This window comes from Sorex fumeus, unplaced genomic scaffold, assembly GCF_029834395.1.
Source record: "Sorex fumeus unplaced genomic scaffold, SorFum_2.1 ptg000037l, whole genome shotgun sequence".
Taxonomy (NCBI): Eukaryota; Metazoa; Chordata; class Mammalia; order Eulipotyphla; family Soricidae; genus Sorex; species Sorex fumeus.
Genome location: NW_026606094.1, coordinates 19076548 through 19097335, shown reverse-complemented (window position 1 = coordinate 19097335; position 20788 = coordinate 19076548). Strand labels below are relative to the sequence as shown.

Below are 20788 nucleotides of genomic sequence, written 5' to 3'. Positions count from 1 at the left end.
AACCAAAACCAACAAGGTGAAAAGCACCAAAACTATGAATACCAATTCATAGAGAGGCAAATAATTTGCAAATGAATGAAACAGTACTCTATTTCATTCATAAGAACAGCATTAAGTTGAAAACCACCCAGGAGAGAAACTCTCATCAATTAGAAAGGCAATAACTCAACAGGCAGATAACAGTACCTGTTCAGTGAGGTTGTGGAGAAATGTTGGAATTCTCGTTTTTACTCATTGAATTGCAAAAGATAATCTCTATGGAGTTCAATTTGGCAATTTCTAAGAGAATCACATATGCATTTGTCATTTTACCATGCAACTCCACATCTAGCAAGCTACAAATATACAACATCAAAAATACAAAATGAACATGCACAACATTATTAATTACAGCACACTTGCAACTGAAAAGACTGGTAAAGAAAATTAAAAATGATGAAGAAAAGGCTGAATGATAGTATGTGAACAGGTTGCTTGGTTGCTTGCTTTCCAAGTGGCCAACCTGGATCTGATTCCCAAGGACCCTGTAAGGTCTACCAATCCCTGCCAGGAGTGATTCCTGAGCACAGAGCCAGGAGTAAACCATGAGTATCACCAGGTGTGGCCTCCAAACAAGCAAAAACAAAACAAAAAGGGGGAATATGTGTATATATACATATTTACATGAACTGCTTATTTTGTAAAAATAAACACTGGTAGAATAAACAAGAAACAAATGATAAGTTCTGAAGGACGAGTATACTTTTCAAAAAAGCTCTGACTTTTGAACCATGCAACTCTTTTATATTCCCTTACATTAAATATAAAATGAGGAAGGGACTTATAAAACTGAAAGGAAAGTAAAACTAACTATACAGCAAGTTGGTAAAACTAACTATACAAAGAGAATTGTTTCAAATAACTTTAAAAAACAATATAAACCTAGCAGAATGACAAAAAATCAGCAAAGATCCTTAAACATCAGTTTATTGTAAGAAATAAAATTGGTATTATACTTCTGAAATGTAGAACAAGGAAAATATGTTAATATTAATTAGAACTAAGTTTTTTAAGCTTAATAAAAATATTTTTTAAAACCCCATGCAAATGTAATGATACAATTGAATGGGAAATACAAATTGAGTAAGAATATATAAGTACATAAAAGACCTTTCTCTTTGCCTGAAAAAAAACCAAGGACACCCCAGCCACATATCTAATGCTTAGATCTTAATTTCTAAGCGCAATTTCCCAATAAAAAAAATGAAATAGTTTGAATCTACATCTGGGATAGGAGAACTAAAGCTCATCCTGTACCACACTAGAAGGGAAGAAAGCGATCAGAGGTGATTTTGTAACAGAGAACTTGACTTTGATGAGGCTCCTATTGGCTAAATATGGACTAATCTGAGTACTAAACTTTGAAAGATCATTAAAACATTTGTGATGAGACATCATAATTTCATTTGTGATGTCTCATCACAAATGGAACACAATTCCATTTGTGATGTCTCATCACATTTCCATTTGTGATGTCTCATCACAAATGGAACGGATGACTACACCAACTTACAGTGAAAACTGATAATTAAACAAAGACTTCTGTAATATATATAAATACACAAATAAATATATATATACACATATATGTAACTAAGAAATTATAGGTATGTGTATATTTTTCCCAGACTTTCTGAAAAGCACATAATTTAATTTATTTATTTACAGACCAATGTCCAACTTAATACACAAAAGAAAAGATTTTGTTTTAAAAATCAGTGGAGTTGGAGAGAGAGTACAGGAGTTAAGGCTGCTTAGAATGGAGAATGGCGGGGCAGACTAGATTCTTTAAGAAACTCAAAAGCACAGCTGCTCTCCCCATTGGGGATAATGCTCCAGCTTCCGTCTATGAGTCTGTTTTATCTATCTATCTAGTTATTTTATTTTGCGGGGGTGGGGGGGGTCAGGGGTCAGGGTTTATGTAAAGGGCAGCGGGAAGATGCTGGAGACCAGTTGCACAGACAAAGTAGAGAACATCGCCTGCACCACTCCTTGGGATTAGTTCTCCAAGTAATTCTGAAGAGTAGCGCCTCTAACATACATAGAAGAGAACTCACCCCCAAAGCATTTGCAGCCAGAGGTGGACTGAAATTATAGAGAGAGGAAAAGTAATCCAGCTTCAATTCAGCTGAACTCCTGAAGAGAACAAAGTTTCCATCCTCTCATCCAAGCTGCCTGCAAAAGAAAAAAAGCATGCCTTCTCTGGGGAAAAAATAGTATCTATACCATCTAGTCTAAGAAGAATCTATTAATATTTTAAAAAATTCACCAATATTCAATAAAGCAAGAAAAAACCATCACCAAAAGAAAATCCAAAAGAAACAGACATACAAATAAGCCATATGTTGGAATACACAGGCAGAGCTTATTAGGAACTTAACATTTTTAATGGGAAAAAATTAGCCAAATTCATGAAAAAATTCCACAGAAAAATGAAAGCTGTGAGAATGACTCAAACCATTATTGTACAAAATTTGAGGAAAATGACATTTAAAAAAAACTTCTCTCAGTAAGTGATTGAAAAAAATTAGAAAAAAATGAAAATGAATACATATTAACCACCCTGAACAAAGAACTACAAAATAAAGAAAATCAAATGTTTTATGAATCCAGTACTTTTCTAAATACTCAAGTGTTAAATCATGAGCAACGTATGAAGCCTGACTGGTTTTATAAAAAATTAAAATGGCTGGGCTGGGGATATAGCAGAGGTCAGGGGCCCTACATCAGGCCCTCCAGTGCCATCCAATCACAGCCAGATATAGTGTGGGTGGTAGCCAGCACAGCCACCAGAGCACTGGGTTCAACACTGCACTATTGGTTGGGTATGTCTGGAATGGCCCCTGATTCCTCCGCTACCCCCAGTTGTAAAGTATATTTTAGAAACAATAAAAGAAATTTATGAGCTGGATACTACAAAAAATAAATTATTTTGAATTATCTTAAGAGGGTTATTAGTATTATGACCAAGTAAGTAGATGGTCCTTATTAGAAGATGTATAGGGATGAAATACCTTGATATATGCCATTCATCTTCAAATGGTTCACAAAATAGTATTCAAAATTTTTTGTGCATAAAGAGCTTTAAGGATGGATAGTACAGTGGGTAGCGCATTTGCCTTGCACGCAGCCGACCCGGGTTTGAATTCCTCCACCCCTCTCGGAGAGCCCGGCAAGCTACCAAGTATCCTGCGCGCACAGCAGAGCCTGGCAATCTCCCTGTGGCGTATTCAATATACCAAAATCAGTAACAACAAGTCTCACAATGGAGACATTACTGGTGCCCTCTCGAGCAAATTGATGAACAATGGGAAGACAGTGCTACAGTGCTAAAGAGCTTTGAAAATTAAATTAAGATTCAAGCTACATCTTATTTTGTGCTTTGTTTCTAGTTTTTAAAGACTTCAGATTACAAATAAAAACTTCTTAAATCTTACACAGGACTTTAAAGCTAGGCAGTCAATAAAATTTAGCACAGTAATGTCATTAAAGCTTATCTCACATACAAATTTCTATATAGTTTTAGGGTAACTATCTAGAAATAAACTTTGCCAAACCCTTTTAAAACCCACTTTAGCTTTCAAAGTGACACGGATCTTAGAATTGTCAATACAGAAAATAATTATATACAATTAAGGTTAGAATTACAGAAAACTCAAGTCTTAAAATTCAATACTGTTTTGAAGCCCCTTTCCCCAACTGAGTTCTAAGTTAAAATTAAAGGCATTATAAAATTTCTTTGAGACCAAGTCCTACCTATAATAAAATAATTTTTTATTTGTACTTTGTCATTTCTTTTTCAGCAGTTTGATCTAAAAATAACCTCTTTCAGAACACATAGGTACATTAACTATTGACAGAAACACAAATCCAACGGTGAAAAATAAAGTGTGAGGTAAATTTATTATTCAAGTGAAAGGAGTAAGCAAAATGTTCCTATGAGGACTTGACATATCAAGGCCCATTTAAGAAATAAAGTCTGAAAGCCTGTCTAATGTATTGTAATGCAATTTAAAAATAGTGCTGGTAATAGCCAAAATAATGGTTATGAAAAGTAATGATGCTTAATTTTCTATTACTTTGCGTTGTGAGAAATTTACTTCAGTAGCATACTCATAATCTTTAAGGATAAAATATATATTCTGCAGAATAAAGTTATAATCACTTTTTTCTTTAGACTAAGCCAAAAAAATGAAATGTTTTCATTTTAAGCATCCCATTTCTACGCTTATTCTGTCACTTGCTTAAGTTCAACTCAGTAATTCTTTGACTCCAAAATTCACTGATGGCACTGCCTCTTCACTAGACCTCATTCACCTCACATCACAACCACAAAATCACCATAGACAACCACTCACATACTTGTCACTATATATGCCCTGTTAACTCCCTTGCCCATTACTTGAGTCGTCATACTCATTGAGCACTACTCCTATCCAAATAAAACTCTTTCGCTACAGCTTTGTGCCTTGGTTAGTGTAGTAACCTGCTATTTTTCTTATTCCCTTGTCCCCTTTTCTATAGTCTACCTTAACATATAATTGAAACTTAGGAATACTGAACACATTTTAAACGATTAACAGAATCTTCTTATTCATCTTAAAACACCCAAAGACTTCACCTAACATGAAATAAAATAACAGTGTCTTTAAAATGTTCCGCATAGCCCTACAAAAATCTAACTGGTATGATATTTCCTAACACTGTCCACCTCTCATCCTGCTCTAGTCACTACAGTCTCTTTGCTGTCTTTTGAAACATGCTTTTATGAAGCATGCTTCTACTGCGAAGGCTTCAGACTCATTGGAGCCTGTTTTCTTACCTCCTTTGTCCTTTACATATTTCAAACCAATGGGGTCTTGTCTATCCTACTTGGAATCTTTTAATTTTCCTCGTGGCACTTAACATTACCAGACCTCCCTCCTATGTATTTCATTTATGCATTACTTTTTTTTCCTGTAATCCCTACGAGCACATATAAGCTCCATGAAGAACAAGGATTTGGTCTGTTTACATAATATTCCCAATGCCTATGACACAATGGTTGTAAGGCAAACAATCATTAAAATGATTTATTACAGATGAGGTGATAGCTCAATGGACCGAATGAAGTGCATGCTTTGCATGCCAGAGGCCAAGATTGGATCCCTGCACTGCATGGTCCAAAGCAACCTCCACGCCGGGAGAAGCCTCTTAGCACAGCTGGATGTGGCCCCAAACAAACAAAAATTATTTATTAAATAGATAAAAAACAAAGTCAAGTATGTATTTTCAGTGGGTTATTTGTTGAATGAACAGAAAATGAGTAACATTTTTAATAAACTACAATAGATTTTTTAAATAAAAATTTAAAAGAATTATTGACTGGAAGTTATCATAATGACCATGCAGAAAAACAATGTTTTGTTCTCCTGAAAATGTTGTTTTAAATCAAATCAGCACATATATCTGTTTTAGAACAATTTCATAACTTTGAGATAACTGCACACCTGTATTTTATTTTCTGATGTTTTTAACACTAGAATCTATAGTATAAGAAAGTAAACATTACCAAAAGTCAATGTAACTACTGAAATATACTAAAACACGCACACACAAATTTAGAATTTTAATCTTTTAAGAGAGTTTCAAATTTTAAATTATTGGTAAGTTTTCACTTTTACTTGAATCCAAATATGGATAATGATAACATAACATAGAGTCATATTAAATCTTATATTTTAAATGTACTCAAAATTAAACATGTACTCCTGGCTCTCAGTTTGGGAGTCATTCCCAGCACAGCTCAAACATAGGCCCTCTGCATGCAAAGCATGTGCAATGTTAAGTATTTAAATCTACACTTTTCAAAAGTAAAAGCAATTTAAAATTATGTTTTTTATTTAAGTATTAAAAACATTTATTATTATCAAATTGATGAAAAGTAAGGGAGGAAAGAGGGGAGTTTATGTAGAAGATATATATTAAAACATTTCTAATTGTCTAATATGATGAATTAACACACAACATTCCTCAGAATTGACTTAAACAACACATTAGAAACCGAAAATTTTAGTTGGTAAAAAACTCACCTACAACACCATTCAATACGACCTTCACCCTCACAGGTTTTTGCCCAATGATTATCAGCCAAATTTTTCATTGCAACAGCATATTCACAAAGTGTTTCCTCATCCTCACAATGTTCTCGCCAGATCTTATCAAAATCTCCAACTGAAAGCAAGGAAAAAATGATTTAAGTTAACATTACTAAAAATGTGTTTTGAAAAGACGTTTGCACCCTTGAACCAGAGAAACACTATAGCAAGGTAAGGTGCCTGCAGCAGATAGGGGTTCTATCCTCAGAACCCCATGTGGTTCCCTGAGCCCCACCAGAAGGGATCCCAGAGTGCAGAGTCAAAAGTACACCCTAAGCATCAAATAGTGGAGTCCAAAAACCACATCCCCCCAAAAGATACTTGCACACCTATGTTCACTGAAGCACTATGCACAATAGTCAAAGTCTATGGTATACCACCATAGCATGCATGATTTATATATGGTATATATACATAATGGAAAATGACTTGGCTACAAAAAAGATAAAATCTACGGCTACAGAGTTGGGACTGGAGGGTGTTACTAAGAAAAGTCCCATCAGTAGGAAAGGGATAAATACAGAACAAACTCTCTCATATGTGGGATATAAAAAAAATAAAGTATGGGAATAGCAAATGTTTAAAGAAAGACCACAGAACCTGAAAACTGTCTACAGAAGTGAGCTTACCAACATGTGGTGGTGGAGGGGGGTTGGTTCAAATAGTGGATAGTAGGGGACTCTCTGAGACAACGGACAATGGTGGAGAGAAGTGAACACTCCTGTGGAGGGTGTGATACTGGAATGTCATATGCATGAAATTCATTAAAAGTATTATAAATCACAGTGATTCAAATAAAAAGTAAATTAAAAGTTTCAACATAATCTAAAAGATGAGCATAAGCAAAAATCAAAAAGTGAAACTCCAGGTCATTAAATTTCAAAAATTTAAAAACATTACATAACTTATTACAGAACACATAATTTAACTATTAATGATCAAATTTTTAAGCATGTCAAATTTGTGAAATGGAATAAAAATACTGAATGTAAATACACATGTGTATCTATGCATACACACAGATACAAATTACATGCTGTTTGGTTATTTTGGTTTGTTTTTGATTTGGAGGTCACATCTGGCAATGCTGTAGACTCACTCCTGGCTTTCCAATCACAGATCAGTTTTTGTAGTGCTTGAGGGACCATACAGAGCATCAAAGGATTACACGGAGGTCAGCTGCATGCAAGGCAAGTGCCATGTGTGCTGTACTAAATCTCTGGCCTCCAGATATATATGTTCCAGTTCATAAATCAAAACCATGCCGACAGACACAACTGCAGCTGAATTTTCTTTTCTAACATTATCTTGCTACCATAGTGCAATATGACCTTGTAATGATGGAGTAACACCACATAGGTTTCATTTGTGCCTGTTAGTTTTTGGATCTTTACATATTAGTTTCCAAAATGGATAGGTAAAATAGCAAAATCGATATTTTATTTAGTTATTAAATGTTCTCAATAAAAGCTATAAACTAGAATACTATCTTTGAAAAGAAAATCCTTAAACAATCTTTTCCAGCTATGTTTTTAAAAAGCCTAACTACCACATTTAAATCACTGCTGTGAGTTTTGCTTTTTGTTTTGGGGCCACACAAGACAGTACTTAGGGATTACTTCTAGCAGGGGTCAGAAGACCATGTAGGATACTGAATACTGAACCAAGGTCAGTTGCATGTAAGACAAGCACACTACCCATTGTGCTATCTCTCTAGCTCCTATAGTAAGTTCTGATAAAAGAAAGATCTGAGAATGGTAGGGCCAATAAATGACAGATACATTATTGTTAGGATAAAACAGTAAATGAAAGAAAAATCTAGAAGGTTTTTCTCAATGTCCTTAAAGCTATAAGTTCTTTGCCTCATATTCAAACGTGGTTCTTTAAATATGGCAGAATAAACAAAAAATATATATATACATATATTATTTATATGTACATATATTTGTGTATATAAAATAGCCAAATTTGGAAACAAGACTTTTACTCAAAACTACTGAGTGCAAGCACTTGCGTGTGTGTATGTGTGTCTGTGTATAAATCCAGGAATTCAAATAAGCAAGGCAAGTTCTCTATCATTGAGCTTACTTTCCTGTTTTTAAAGATTTTTAAAAGAATAGAAATAATTCAAACACAGACACACACAAAAACACCTTTTCAAACTTTCAGAAACTAGTGCTAATTTAAGTAAAGAATCTAGTAAGTGCTGAGTTGAAAAACTTCATCAGTGATAGTCTGACCAATCAAAATAAGCAAGAAGGGCACACACACATGCACTCATACATACACTGTTAAGATGAGTACATATCAGTCTCCAGTTTTTGCCTGACTTTATTTTAGAACACTATTTAAATTTCTGATATGGGTGACACTAGGCCCAGCAGTGTTTGGAGTCAGCAGTGGGGTGGGCATGAGGTGGGGAGAGAAGTTGTCATGTGGTACAGGGAATGGAACTCAGGGCTTGAACCATAGAACAAAATGGTTGATCGTCGATTTGCTCGAGCGGGCCCAGTAACGTCTCCATTGGAGACTTTGTTGTTATTGTGTCTGGCATATCGAATACTCTCGGTAGCTTGCCGGGCTCTCCGAGAGGGGCGGAGGAATCGAACTCGGGTCGGCCATGTTGGCCGCGTGTAAGGCGAACGCCCTACCCGCTGTGCTATCGCTCCATCCTTTGCTAATAATTAGAATCATTACAAGTTACATTATCAAATGTTCCAGAAAACCCATGTTTATATTATATTTATTTTTAAAGATTTCTGTAGGATTTCTTAAAGTCTACAGAAGGTATAATTTAAAATAAAGAACCTGAATGCGAACAGCTTGTCTGCTAGAGAACCCTAGAAATCAGGAGTGCGGGAACTAAGACAATCAGCCAATGGAGCAAAAACTACTAAAACTAGAGCACATTACTGTAGATGTGACTGTGAGCAATGGGGAAACATTCAGGAAAGAGCATCTGGAACTGTGCACCTAACAATTTTCAGTCACTACCTCACATGAATGGCACTGTTAACAACCTCTATATCTGGTCTGCACTTAGGCACTAAAAAAGGGAAATTGTCAACTGTAGCATAACATTTTTGTCCTTTCAGCCTTGCCACGGGGAACTTAGGTTTACTGGGTTACTCCCATCACAGTGCTCCCATTCCTCGGTGTTTACTAGTAACTTTGCATAGTTAATTTAAGTTAACTTTGCATACTTAATTTAACTTAAGTCCTTTGCATAGTTAATTCACAGTAATGTCCTTTTTGTATAAGCACAAGAAAACAATGTTATGCTTTTGTAACTTGGGAGTTAATTGACTCCAGATAATATTACCTCTGGGATATCTGTTCTCTGGACCTAAGCCTCAGATGCCCTTACTTCCTAAGACCCCCGAAGCAGGGTTCCCACGAGGGACTGGATGACCCAGAGCAAGCTGTGAGCTATGTACTAACCTGGCATCAAAATGGGCCTGGCCAAAGTGCCATAATGCTAAACTCTAAGTTAAGAGCATGGCATGAACAAATGCTGTCATGATCCAAAAAACAATAACTAGATTTGAACCCTGCTAGGGTTAGGAATGATCAATCCAGCCTGAGCACTGTAGTCTGAGTCTGTGGCGAGATGTCCCCAGGAGAGCCACCCTACAAGCTCAATGTATCTCTTACTGTGTCCATACGAAATAACTAATATTAAGAAGTAGAATTAAGCTGTTAAGTTATTAGACTAAGGAAAGGAGAAAAACACCTAAAGTGGCATTTTGCCTATAAGCAAAGAAAGGGCTTTTTTTTTCTTTTTGAGTCACACCCGGCAATGCATAGGGGTTACTCCTGGCCTTGCACTCAGGAATTACTCCTGGTGATGCTGGGGGTTGTGGGGGAGAGGACCATATGGGATGCTGGGATTCGAACCCGCATGCAAGGCAAAAGCCTTACCCACAGTACTATTGCTCCAGCCCCAAGGAAGGGCTTTCTTATGTTGATTTTGGGCTGCCAGAGTGTGATGACTACCCAAATAAAGGAGGTTGGAGAGAGATGAGAGAGAAACCAGGGCAGCAAGATAGAGCATAGAGAGAAGAGAGGGAGAGACAGGAGAAATGGAATGAGGGGCAGAGTGAGACTAGAATGAGGGGCTCAGTGTAGAACGAAGGGCTCAGTGAGACTGGAACACGAGAATGGGGAGCTTAGTGAAACAGGTGTGGGGAGAATGTTATGAACAGCAACTGATCACCAATCAACCAGCTTGGCCTTTGTTTGCTCCTTCATCCACCCCATGACCTGGGCTATCCTGGTGGGTAGGGGAGCAGCTCAGCCCACAGAACCCAGGCGATGAGAGGAAGAGGGAGAGCCACCCGGGAGAGCCACCTGGGTGGCTCTAGCCACCGGAGGATTATACAGTCAACAGTAGAAAAGAAAGGAGCACACATTAAGTGTTGAACTATGACACAGGGTGCCTCCTCATCAGAGGTGAGTACCAAGAATGTTAGGTGAAGCAACAGTGGCATCTATTACAACAAATTCTCAATTTCTCAAGTCCTTACTAAGTCAATGTATACTGACTCCAGAATTATTCTACTAGTTCTGAGATGCAAAGGTAACTGTGTCTATATAAAACAGAGCAAAACTCACTGCACTGTATTTTTTAGAGAGTCTCTAAGCTTTTCACACTCAACAAAAATTCTCTTTAAGTACTGCTGATTTCTTAAGGAGCTTTATGCTTATTGTCTGCTCCATCAAATTTTCAAGGAAGGAGTTTGTCTATGGAGCCTACTCAACTCAAACCAATTGCAAGTATCAATTTAATGTTTTCTCTAACATTTTCTCCAGATTCTCCCCAAATATGCTGAAAACTGATGAGTAAAGTGTGGTCAGACACACACAAGTCTGATTCAATAAAGGAATCATACATACTTTACATTCTTTCAACAGATTTGCTGAAAAAATAGTCTGTTAAATACTACTAATGACGTTAACAATCAATCAAGCATGCCATAAAGGATAGGAAAAAAAATGTAAAAAGATGTACTAGATAATACAATGGGGATATGAGCCTGATATTCTCTGTGCATATCCATGATCTTGAAATTTAAAGTCATATATTTAAGAATGATGCATCAAATCCCAAAGACCTGGTAAATATTAGTTGAAGGTCTGGTGGCTATGAAATAAACTAAAAATACAATCTTCAGTAATGAGAAACCTCTGCTTTCTGGAAGTCCCAAGAAAGCTTAAAGTATTTAAGTTAAAATAAACATAGAAAGGGAAAATTTCATTATTTACATAGCAGTCTGTTATTTGTTTCACACCATTAAAAAATGATGGTATTCAGTCTGGAGAGATCTACAGCAGGTAGACCACTTGCCTTGCAAGTGGCCAACCTGGGTTCAATCTCCAGCATCCCATATGGTCTCCTGAGCACCACCAGGTGTGATCCCTGAGCACCACTGAAGTGACCCAAACTCTGCCCCCCAAATAAAAACTTAAAAAAACTTAAATTATGGTATTCAAGTTGTGCATTTTAAAGGTAATTTAAACATATGTGAGCTCTAAAATGTAAAAAAATTTAGTTGACTTTAGCATTGCTCAGTTCTTATATTCAAACTGCCTCTGCTAACTTGGCCAAACTGCATATATATAAATATTAAAAATATGCTAAAATTATCATATTTTAGTTTCCAGTTAGCATATCAATGATATCTAAGAGTTTTAATGCTTTTCATTACTAAAAAGCCAATTGGGGACTTCCTGTGGACTGCATCAAAGATATAGTTAATGCATGATAAGGAATGCAAAAGTATTCAAGTTCAATCAATTCAAGTTTTCAATGAATTAATGTTTAGCCTTAAAAGGATTTTAATATATTGGTTATTTCCTACAAGTTTGAGTCATTGTGCCTAATACTTTATTCTTTTACCTATTTCTTAAAGTAACCCTATAAAAACTGTAAATGTTTTTCAAAATATGAGAAGAGAGCTTTCAGTATATAAATTTCTCTTTGCTTAGAGAATTTAGATATTATTTTTAGAAGGCACAGTTAAAAATACACAATGTACTGAAGCCATTAGCTATTAACTTGAAATTAATACTTAATAAAACAATTTGTGGCTGCACTGAAATTATAAATCCAGAAAATAAATCGGCACTAATTTACCCAATTACATAGCTTTCAAATTAAATAAGCTGTGCCAAATCTTGAAAGGTTCTGTCTTATAAAATTCCAGTGCAATTTCACATTAACATGAATTCTATTTGTTAATGATGTCTTCATAACTAAATATTGCCAAAGCAAGTTAAATGGAAATCGATGAAGCAAATTATTTTGAAACTTGGGCCCAATAACAAAATACCATAATTACTGAATAAATTCACCTTCATAATAAATTTAAGTCACAACTGAAGAATGCATGTGGGCATCTAATTTTTCATAAAAAGGTATCAATAACTAAGGAAAAAATAGCATAAACATTACTGAGTTCCACTTTAAATTATTTTGTGATTAATTTATTATTTTATACAACCATCTTTGTAAAAACCAAACACCATAAGTAAATTATTTATTCAGTCTTTGCTCTTCCTTAAAAGCCTCAAGAACACAGCTAGCGGTCAGAAAGTTAGCAGATAAGATGTTTACCTTGCACATGATTGACCTAGGTTCGGTCCCTGGCACTCCCCATGGTCTTCTGAGACCACCAGGAGGGCTCCCTGAGCAAAGCTGTGTGTGGCCCAAAAAATAGACAAATGAGCCAACAGGCTGTGGGAGTTGAGGGAAGAACAGATCTAAACTCGTAAACAGAATATCTAAACTTTGGAGTTGACATTATTCCTCCTTTATGAGTTAACATTCTGATGCCATGTATTACCTTTATTTATTTGTGGTACCAGGAATTGAACCCATATCTCATATGGGTTTATATCTCATGCACACTAGGCAAGTACTTTGACACTGAGTCATGTCCTTGGCCCTTTTCCTGCCATCTAATACAAAGGTAAGGTAAAGGTAAAGGCCCGCCCGTTAATCGTCGATTTGCTCGAGCGGGCCCAGTAACATCTCAAAAAAAAAAAAAAAACTTCTTTCCTTCAAAAACAGGTAAAGGTAAAGGTAAAGGCCCTCCCGTTGATCATCGATTTGCTCGAGCGGGCCCAGTAACGTCTCCATTGGAGACTTTGTTGTTACTGTGTCTGGCATATCGAATACTCTCGGTAGCTTGCCGGGCTCTCCGAGAGAGGCAGAGGAATCGAACTCGGGTCGGCCATGTTGGCTGCGTGCAAGGCAGACGCCCTACCCGCTGTGCTATTGCTCCAGCCCAAAAATATGGAACGCTTCACGAATTTGTGTGTCATCCTTGCGCAGGGGCCATGCTAATCTTCTCTGTATCGTTCCAATTTTAGTATATGTGCTGCCGAAGCGAGCAGAGTTCAAAAACAGAACTCAATTAAAATATTTATAATGATTATTTCCTTTCCACTTGACCATCTAACAATTCTCCATAAAGATGCATCTGCCATCCTTACGGTACTTTTGTCACTTTCAAATAGTTGATTAAAATCAGATATGGTCTACCCATCTGATAGTACAAATTGAAACACAAAGGCTACTTTTAATTTGGAAGGTATACAGACTATAAAAGTTATAGTGCCTCAGTAAAGAAAATAAATTTCCACCATAATCAAAGCATACAAAAAATATTGACTTAGAAATAAAATCAGTTGCTAGAAAAAGCTTTCAAGCTATAGGAGCTAGAGAGACAGTACAAGGGTCAAGGCATTTCAGGGCTGATGGCAATTCAATCCCTGGCACTGCATATGGTCCCTGGGCACTGAGCTGTCATCTCTGAGCACCACCACCAGCTGTGCTTAAACACCATCTTCCCCCAAGTTCTAATTATAGTTGGTAAGAGTGATGTAAAAACAATAAAATTTATGAACTTCAAAACAGTATTCTCAAAATACAGTTTAGAAACTTTATAGTTTCAAAATCAACTTCCTGGAGACTCTTAGCTGGTTTGGCGGAGGGTGGGGGGGGGGGGACTAGAGAGGAGAGATGGCTATGCCTGGTGGACCTCAAGGGATCATGGAGTACCAGGGATCAAACCTAGATGCCTGCATACAAAACACGCACTCCAGTTCTTTGAACTATCTACCTGGTCCTGTTTTAAACAATTTTTTTTTATCTACTTCACAAGAAAAAGAAAACCTTGCAGCTGAAAATATAACTTCTAGTCAGTTCTTAGTCTTTCTGGAAAATCTAAGCTTGAGGACACAATTAGCAATACACCTAAATATACAGGGAGTTATATAAATGTAAAAGAATGCAATGGTGCCAATGCCTGTGCAATTTTATTTATTAGGACCACTTTAAATTTTAGTTTTTTTATAAAGTTGTTCACAATAATTTATTACATTCAATATTCCAACACCAATCCCACTATCATTACACCTTCCTACCACCACCCAAGGTTGTCCCTAAAGCAGGCCCTAAATAATTTATTTTGTATTGCTTGTTATGACTATAATCTGCTAAAAATGATCCCCAAAAGTTTCATGTTAGGACCATTTGATGCTTCTGAATTTTTTGAGAGGGAACCATACCTTGCAGTGCTCAGGACCTACTCCTGGCTCAGTACTCACATATCATATCTGATGCTGTTTGGGGAACAAGATGGAGAACTGGATGGGTTGCATGCAACACAAGTACCTTACCCACTATACTGTAATCCAGCCCTGTAGGACCACTTGATGTTTAGATGTACACTGAAATATTACTTTCCACAACAACTATCCTAATTCTCTTTGAAAAAATGTATGTGTGAAGCACAGAAGAAATTTAATATGTGCAAATCTCAGGTCAATTTTACTGACACTGTACTTGGGGCCAGAGCCATAGTACTGTGGGTAGGCTCCTTGCTTTGAACTCAACTGATCTGGGTTATATCCCCAGTATCTCATACATCCCTCAAACACTTGACAGGAGTGATTCCCTAGTGCATTCAAGAGTAACTGAACAACCCCTGAGTGTTGCCAGGTGTCACACAAAAACTGAAAACCAAAAAATTGACATTGTACTTGTACAGGGCTGGAGCAATAGCACTGCGGTAGGGCGTTTGCCTTGCACGCAGCCAACCCAGTCAGCCCAGGTTCGATTCCTCTGCCCCTCTCGGAGAGTCCAGCAAGCTACTGAGAGTATCTCGCCCGCAAGGCAAAGCCTGGCAAGCTCCCTGTGACATATTCAATATGCCAAACACAGTAACAAGTCTCACGATGGAGACATTACTGGGCCCGCTCAAGCAAATTGATGAACAACGGGAGGACAGTGACAGTGACAGTACTTGTATGATTTTTAATAGTGCCCAATGCAAAAGAGACATATTCTGAATAAATAAAAATATCTCAAATAAACAGACAGATCTAAATCAACAAAATACCAGTGCAGTGGGACTAGAGAAAGAGAATGACTGCAAAGGAGTCTGAGGAATTTTGGAGAGCAATGGAGATTATTCTTTACCTTGATTGTGACATTAATTGCATGGGTATATACATCTGCCCAAATTGAATTATAAACTTTAAGTGACTTCTGTTACATAAAATAAGTGATATTTCAACAATACTATTTTTACATGATGTGCTATAAAGTTAGAAAATAAAAGGTTTATTTCATTCAACTTGAGGGTCATCAACTTATCTTTAAAAGATTTACTTTTTGTATTGCCAAACAAGTCTTGAACTTGAAGATATTCAGAATTATCTATTTGATTTTTTACTTAGATATGTTGCCAACTATTGGATGTAAAAGGCATTATCTATATGTGGTGAGTTACCAAATTCAAGTTCAAAGAACTTTTAAAGGTCATTTCCTCTAATGACCAAAGGGAAACAAGTTCAGTAGCCATGCCAAGACATTAAAAAGAAGTGTTCAGGACCAGAATTTCTAAAAAACAGCTAAAGCAAACAGACCAGCATTCTCAGCATTCTTGAGCACCTAGCATAGTGACATACCTATCAGTGGGAGAAAATATCAGATTTTAGTGTTGAAGCAGTTCCTACAAATCAAATGAGCTACATGAAAGCCTAAACTGAACATGCGACTCACCAAAAAAAAAAAAAAGTAAAATTCTAATGTGCTTAAGAAAAAAAAGGTCACAGATTTTTCACCAAAAACACTGAAGAATATAAGAACAAAAGGGGAAATAACTATAATACTGGAGAAGAATGCAAGACAGTCTAGGCTGAAATTTCAGGAACTCCTCAATCCTCAAGTGCATCAAGGCAGCAGGGTTACAGCTATGCCTTAATTATTTCTTAAATTATGTATTTTACACTTTCCATATGCTAGATATTGTTCGAAGTACTTCACAAATATTAATTCATTTAATTCTAATACTCATCTATTGAGGCAACTTAAAGATAAGGAAATTAAAGTACAGAGAGATTAAGTAACCTTCTCAAGGGCAATCATCAGATCTAGCAGTCAAATACCAAAGTCCATGAGTCCTCTATGAGTTTTTAATTTATGAACTTTCAAGGATATAAATAAAGCTTTGAACTGGAGCAAAGTACATGGACTCTAACAGAACAATCCAATAGTCTTTTTCAACTTAATTATTTGTTAGATTTCTGGCAGTGGTTTGAACTCAGGCTACACCCATAAGTTTCATGTAACCAGCTGTGAGTAGGAATTTCATCACCCATAAGTTTCATGTAACTAGCTGTGAGTAGGAACTTGAGCTGTTTAACAAATTTCACCTATGAAACATAAGATTGGTCCAAGAACTATAAAATTTTTGTCCTGAAAAGAACATAAATAAATATAGCACTTTTATTATTATTTTCCAATATCAACATACTAGAGACAAACATCATAGCTTATGCAGTCTTTCTATGGAGAAGCCTCTTTTTCAAGTGTCTCTGACACTGGTATGTGAGAATCAATGGATAAAAAAGTAGCAACAGGGAGCTGGAGCAATAGCACAGTGGGTAGGGTGTTTGCTTTGCACGCGGCCAACCCAGGTTCGATTCCCAGCATCCCATATGGTCCCCTGAGCAATGCCAGAAGTGATTCCTGAGTGCATAAGCCAGGAATAACCCCTGAGCATCATCGGGTGTGACCCAAAAAGCAAAAAAAAAAAAAAAAAAAAAAAGTAGCAACAGGTATAGTAAATAAGGAAGAAAAACCTTTTGGCATACAAATACTAAAAAAAAAGCTCATCCAACAAATATTTATTGAATACTAATAAGGCACTTTATAACATTTATATTTTCCAATATTTATAGTTTTAATTATAGAAAAACAAAGAAACATTATAATATGGCTAGCCGTTAAAGGGTCAAAGTAACCTAACTATCCAATTTAAAGATATAGATCATTAATTCATCTACAAAAATTTTTACAGCTAAAAGTTAAAATTTTAAATATGAAATCAGACTCTCTCCAGAAATATTTTTGTTATTTACTTCGTACAGCGGGTAGGGCGTTTGCCTTGCATGCAGCCGACCTGGCCGACCGGAGTTCAATTCCTCCACCCCTCTCAGAGAGCCTGGCAAGCTACCGAGAGTATCTCGCCCGCACGGCAAAGCCTGGCAAGCTACCTGTGATGTGTTTGATATGACAAACACAGTAACAACAAAGTCTCACAATGGAGATGTTACTGGGCCCACTCAAGCAAATCAATGAACTATGGGAGGACAGTTCTACAGTGTCTGTGCAAGACTTATGAGGAATCGTGTTAGCATCAAGGATACAGAGATAAAGTCAAGAATTTGTTTTAAAGTGATGGGTAAATGTGATAAAGGAAGACCACAATTTTGCTATGAAAGCATTAAGGTAAAAAGGAACACTGCTTACATAAAGTTGAACAGTACTGGTATTTTCCAAGGATCTATCTATCCTATTATAAACTTTTATTCTTCTACAAAGCAGTTTTTATGCCCTCAGAACTTCAACTGTCACAGTGAGGGCTTCAAATCTTATACTTCCAAAAGACTATCTTTCAAACTAAATCATTACCACCATTTCTATGGCAAGTCAACCTTACTGCCAACTCTTTTTAAAGCAGCCCCACATACATGTTTTCAAACTAGATTTATTCCGGGGAGAATGGGGTGCAGACAGCGAAAGAGGCAGGGGCGACCTGGTGATGTTCAGGAGTTATTTCTGGCTCTGCACTCAGGAGTCACTCCTGGCAGTGCCCAGGGTACCATATGTGGTGCTGGGGATTAAACCCATCTCAGTCGCATGCAAGGCAAGCACCCTACCCACTGTATACTACATTCTTTCCAGCTCCTTCCAGATCTGGATGGAAACTTTCTCTCTTCTTTTCTCCTTTCATTAAAATTACTCTCGTCCTTCAGGAAGTTTTTCTCTATTTTCATTATCTCTACCGTTATTTATACTAATTTTAGCCCTAAATCAGATTATTGAAGCTGATCTCACTCTTCTAGATGAGAATGAAAGAAGTCTGGCCCACAGGCTAAGGCCCACGAAATCATACTATCTGGTCCTGGCACATAACCAGACAGATGTGTGTTTCTCAGCTGCTTATGGCCTATCTGCCTGTAGGGTATGGACTGCAAATGATGTGATAAATGGCCAAATGGCCCTTGAAAGAAGTTTCCCCACCTGTTCCTTCCTACTCTATACTCTACACATTATTACAGTACTTCAGCAGTGATTCTCAGGCCTTTGTACATTATATAATTATTTCTCAATCTTTTTCCCACCACAGTCACTTCACACTTGTGTGTGCAGGTGTGCACGTGTGTGCATGAATGTGTGTGTCCCCATTCTACAGGTTTACTGGTTTACCTGATCTCATGCTGTGGTCTTTCGTGCATTTACTTGATACCCCATTTGTGACCCCTTTGGAATATCCAGGGGCTGCGAAGAGCATATGGCCTATAGTTGAGAAATGCTGGTATAATTAAAGCCTTATTCCTATTTTTGGATTTGTTTTGGGGCCACACCCTGTGGCACTCAGGGCTTACTCAGGGCACTGTGCTCAGGAATAACTCCTTTCGGGCTGGGGGACCATTTGCTATGCCAGAGATCAATCTGTCTCGCGAAAAGCAAGCTCCCTTGTCTGTTGTACTCTTCTTTCTTTTAAGCTTTACTAGGAGGGAGACAGAGTGGTAGTATAGCAGATAGGGTCCTGGCTATGCATATGGAATCACTTACAGCTCCTCGAGATCCTGAGCACAGAGCCAGGAGTAATCCTTGAGCACTACCCAGAGTGCCTGCCCCCATAGAAAATAGGATGCTTAAGTTCCAAAAAGTTCCACAGGTTTTAATTTTTGTCTTCACAAAACAAAGAAATCTACATCGACACTATCAATTTTCACTGCATCTTTCAAAGTATTTTTTTTTAAATGCAGACCTATGTTCTCTCTTGAACAGTTATTTCTCTTTCTCTCCTCCATTGCCCGACTGGAATAGCCATGTTCTCTTGAACACATCTCTCCCTCCCCCCTCACATGGAGATTTCTTTCAATAAAAATTGTTTTGCTTCATGAAAACAAAACTCTTAAGGAGGCACCACTTTATTTCATAAAGTTGAGTAATAAGAATATCAAATAGCCATCATACCATGTGACCCTCACTGAATTTCTTTTATTAGTGATTCTTTTATCTTTCAGATTACTATTAAGACCTTTTCCACTAATTTTCCCAGCAGTTCAAAATTACCTAAGGCAAAGTTAAGTTTTTTGTAGCCAGCTTCCACCTTATTTATTTTGCTGACTGAGCAAAGATTCTATCAGACAAAAAAAGCACTTTCTGATGGATTCTGTATCAAAATAGATGTGTTCAGGAAAAGCCTGTCAAAAAGTCAGCAGAATCTTACTAGGAATTTTTTTTTTTTCAGAGAACCTGCTCATACTTTCTTGGGGTCAGGGGTTTCTGTTGATGGCCAGTGAAGAAAAAAATTTTTTCAAATAGGAAACGATAAGCTTGAGTCTGGGAAGATGGCTCAAAAGGTGGAAATGAATGTTTGAGCCTGGTAGCATAGGTTCCCCAAAGCACCTGGGAGAGACACCCAGTATTGATGGGTAGGGCCCCCCAATTTTTTTAAAGTCCCTCTCTCGCACACACCAATCTACCCAAAACTTAAAAAGTAATTTCCAAACTTTATTTCTGGGAGATTTAAAACATAGCTTCCAAATTTTTGGTTGAAAACTTTGGTTTTAGTGTAAAATTATTCATACTTCAAAAGGTGTTTCCTCAGGATCCTCTCATTTAGCTAAAAAAGTATCATTCAGAGCTGGGAATGCGCTAACACCCATCTGGGTCTTTCTTCCCAATACCTGACTTCCTGCGACCCTCTTCCAGTCTGCTGTCTTAACAACTAAGGGACTGCGCACCGGCAAATGCTGTGAAAGGATGCAAAGGGAGAGGGTTTTCTTATCAAAAAAGTGGTCGCATCTGGCACTGTGAGACCATGGGCATACTGTATGGTCAGACCAAGGGAGAGTCTCAAGGCTTGTGCTCCCTTAGGATGTGCAGGATCGGGCAACGTTAGTGGCAACCAGGCTGTCCCTCCTCTTGGCAGCTCCCTGTGAAGGTTCCCAATGCTTGCAGAGTTTTAAGGACCCAGGGAGTCCCCTATGCCTGCAGGGAATCAGGAGGCCTGGTGCTGCTT

The 20788-nt window shown here is 37.3% G+C and overlaps 1 protein-coding gene and 1 non-coding gene across 2 annotated transcripts in view; both read right to left on the bottom strand.

Moving 5' to 3' along the window:
* Window positions 1-20788, bottom strand: part of BMT2 (base methyltransferase of 25S rRNA 2 homolog) — a 60502-nt gene that overhangs the window by 34622 nt on the left and 5092 nt on the right. Inside the window, exon 2 of the mRNA XM_056118324.1 lies at window positions 6111-6252. Within this exon, the coding sequence (XP_055974299.1) occupies window positions 6111-6252 (142 nt within the window). The remainder of the gene's footprint in view (window positions 1-6110; window positions 6253-20788) is intronic.
* Window positions 13468-13574, bottom strand: LOC130027959 (U6 spliceosomal RNA). The gene has a single exon (XR_008793143.1). It is a non-coding gene; the product is annotated as a U6 spliceosomal RNA (small nuclear RNA).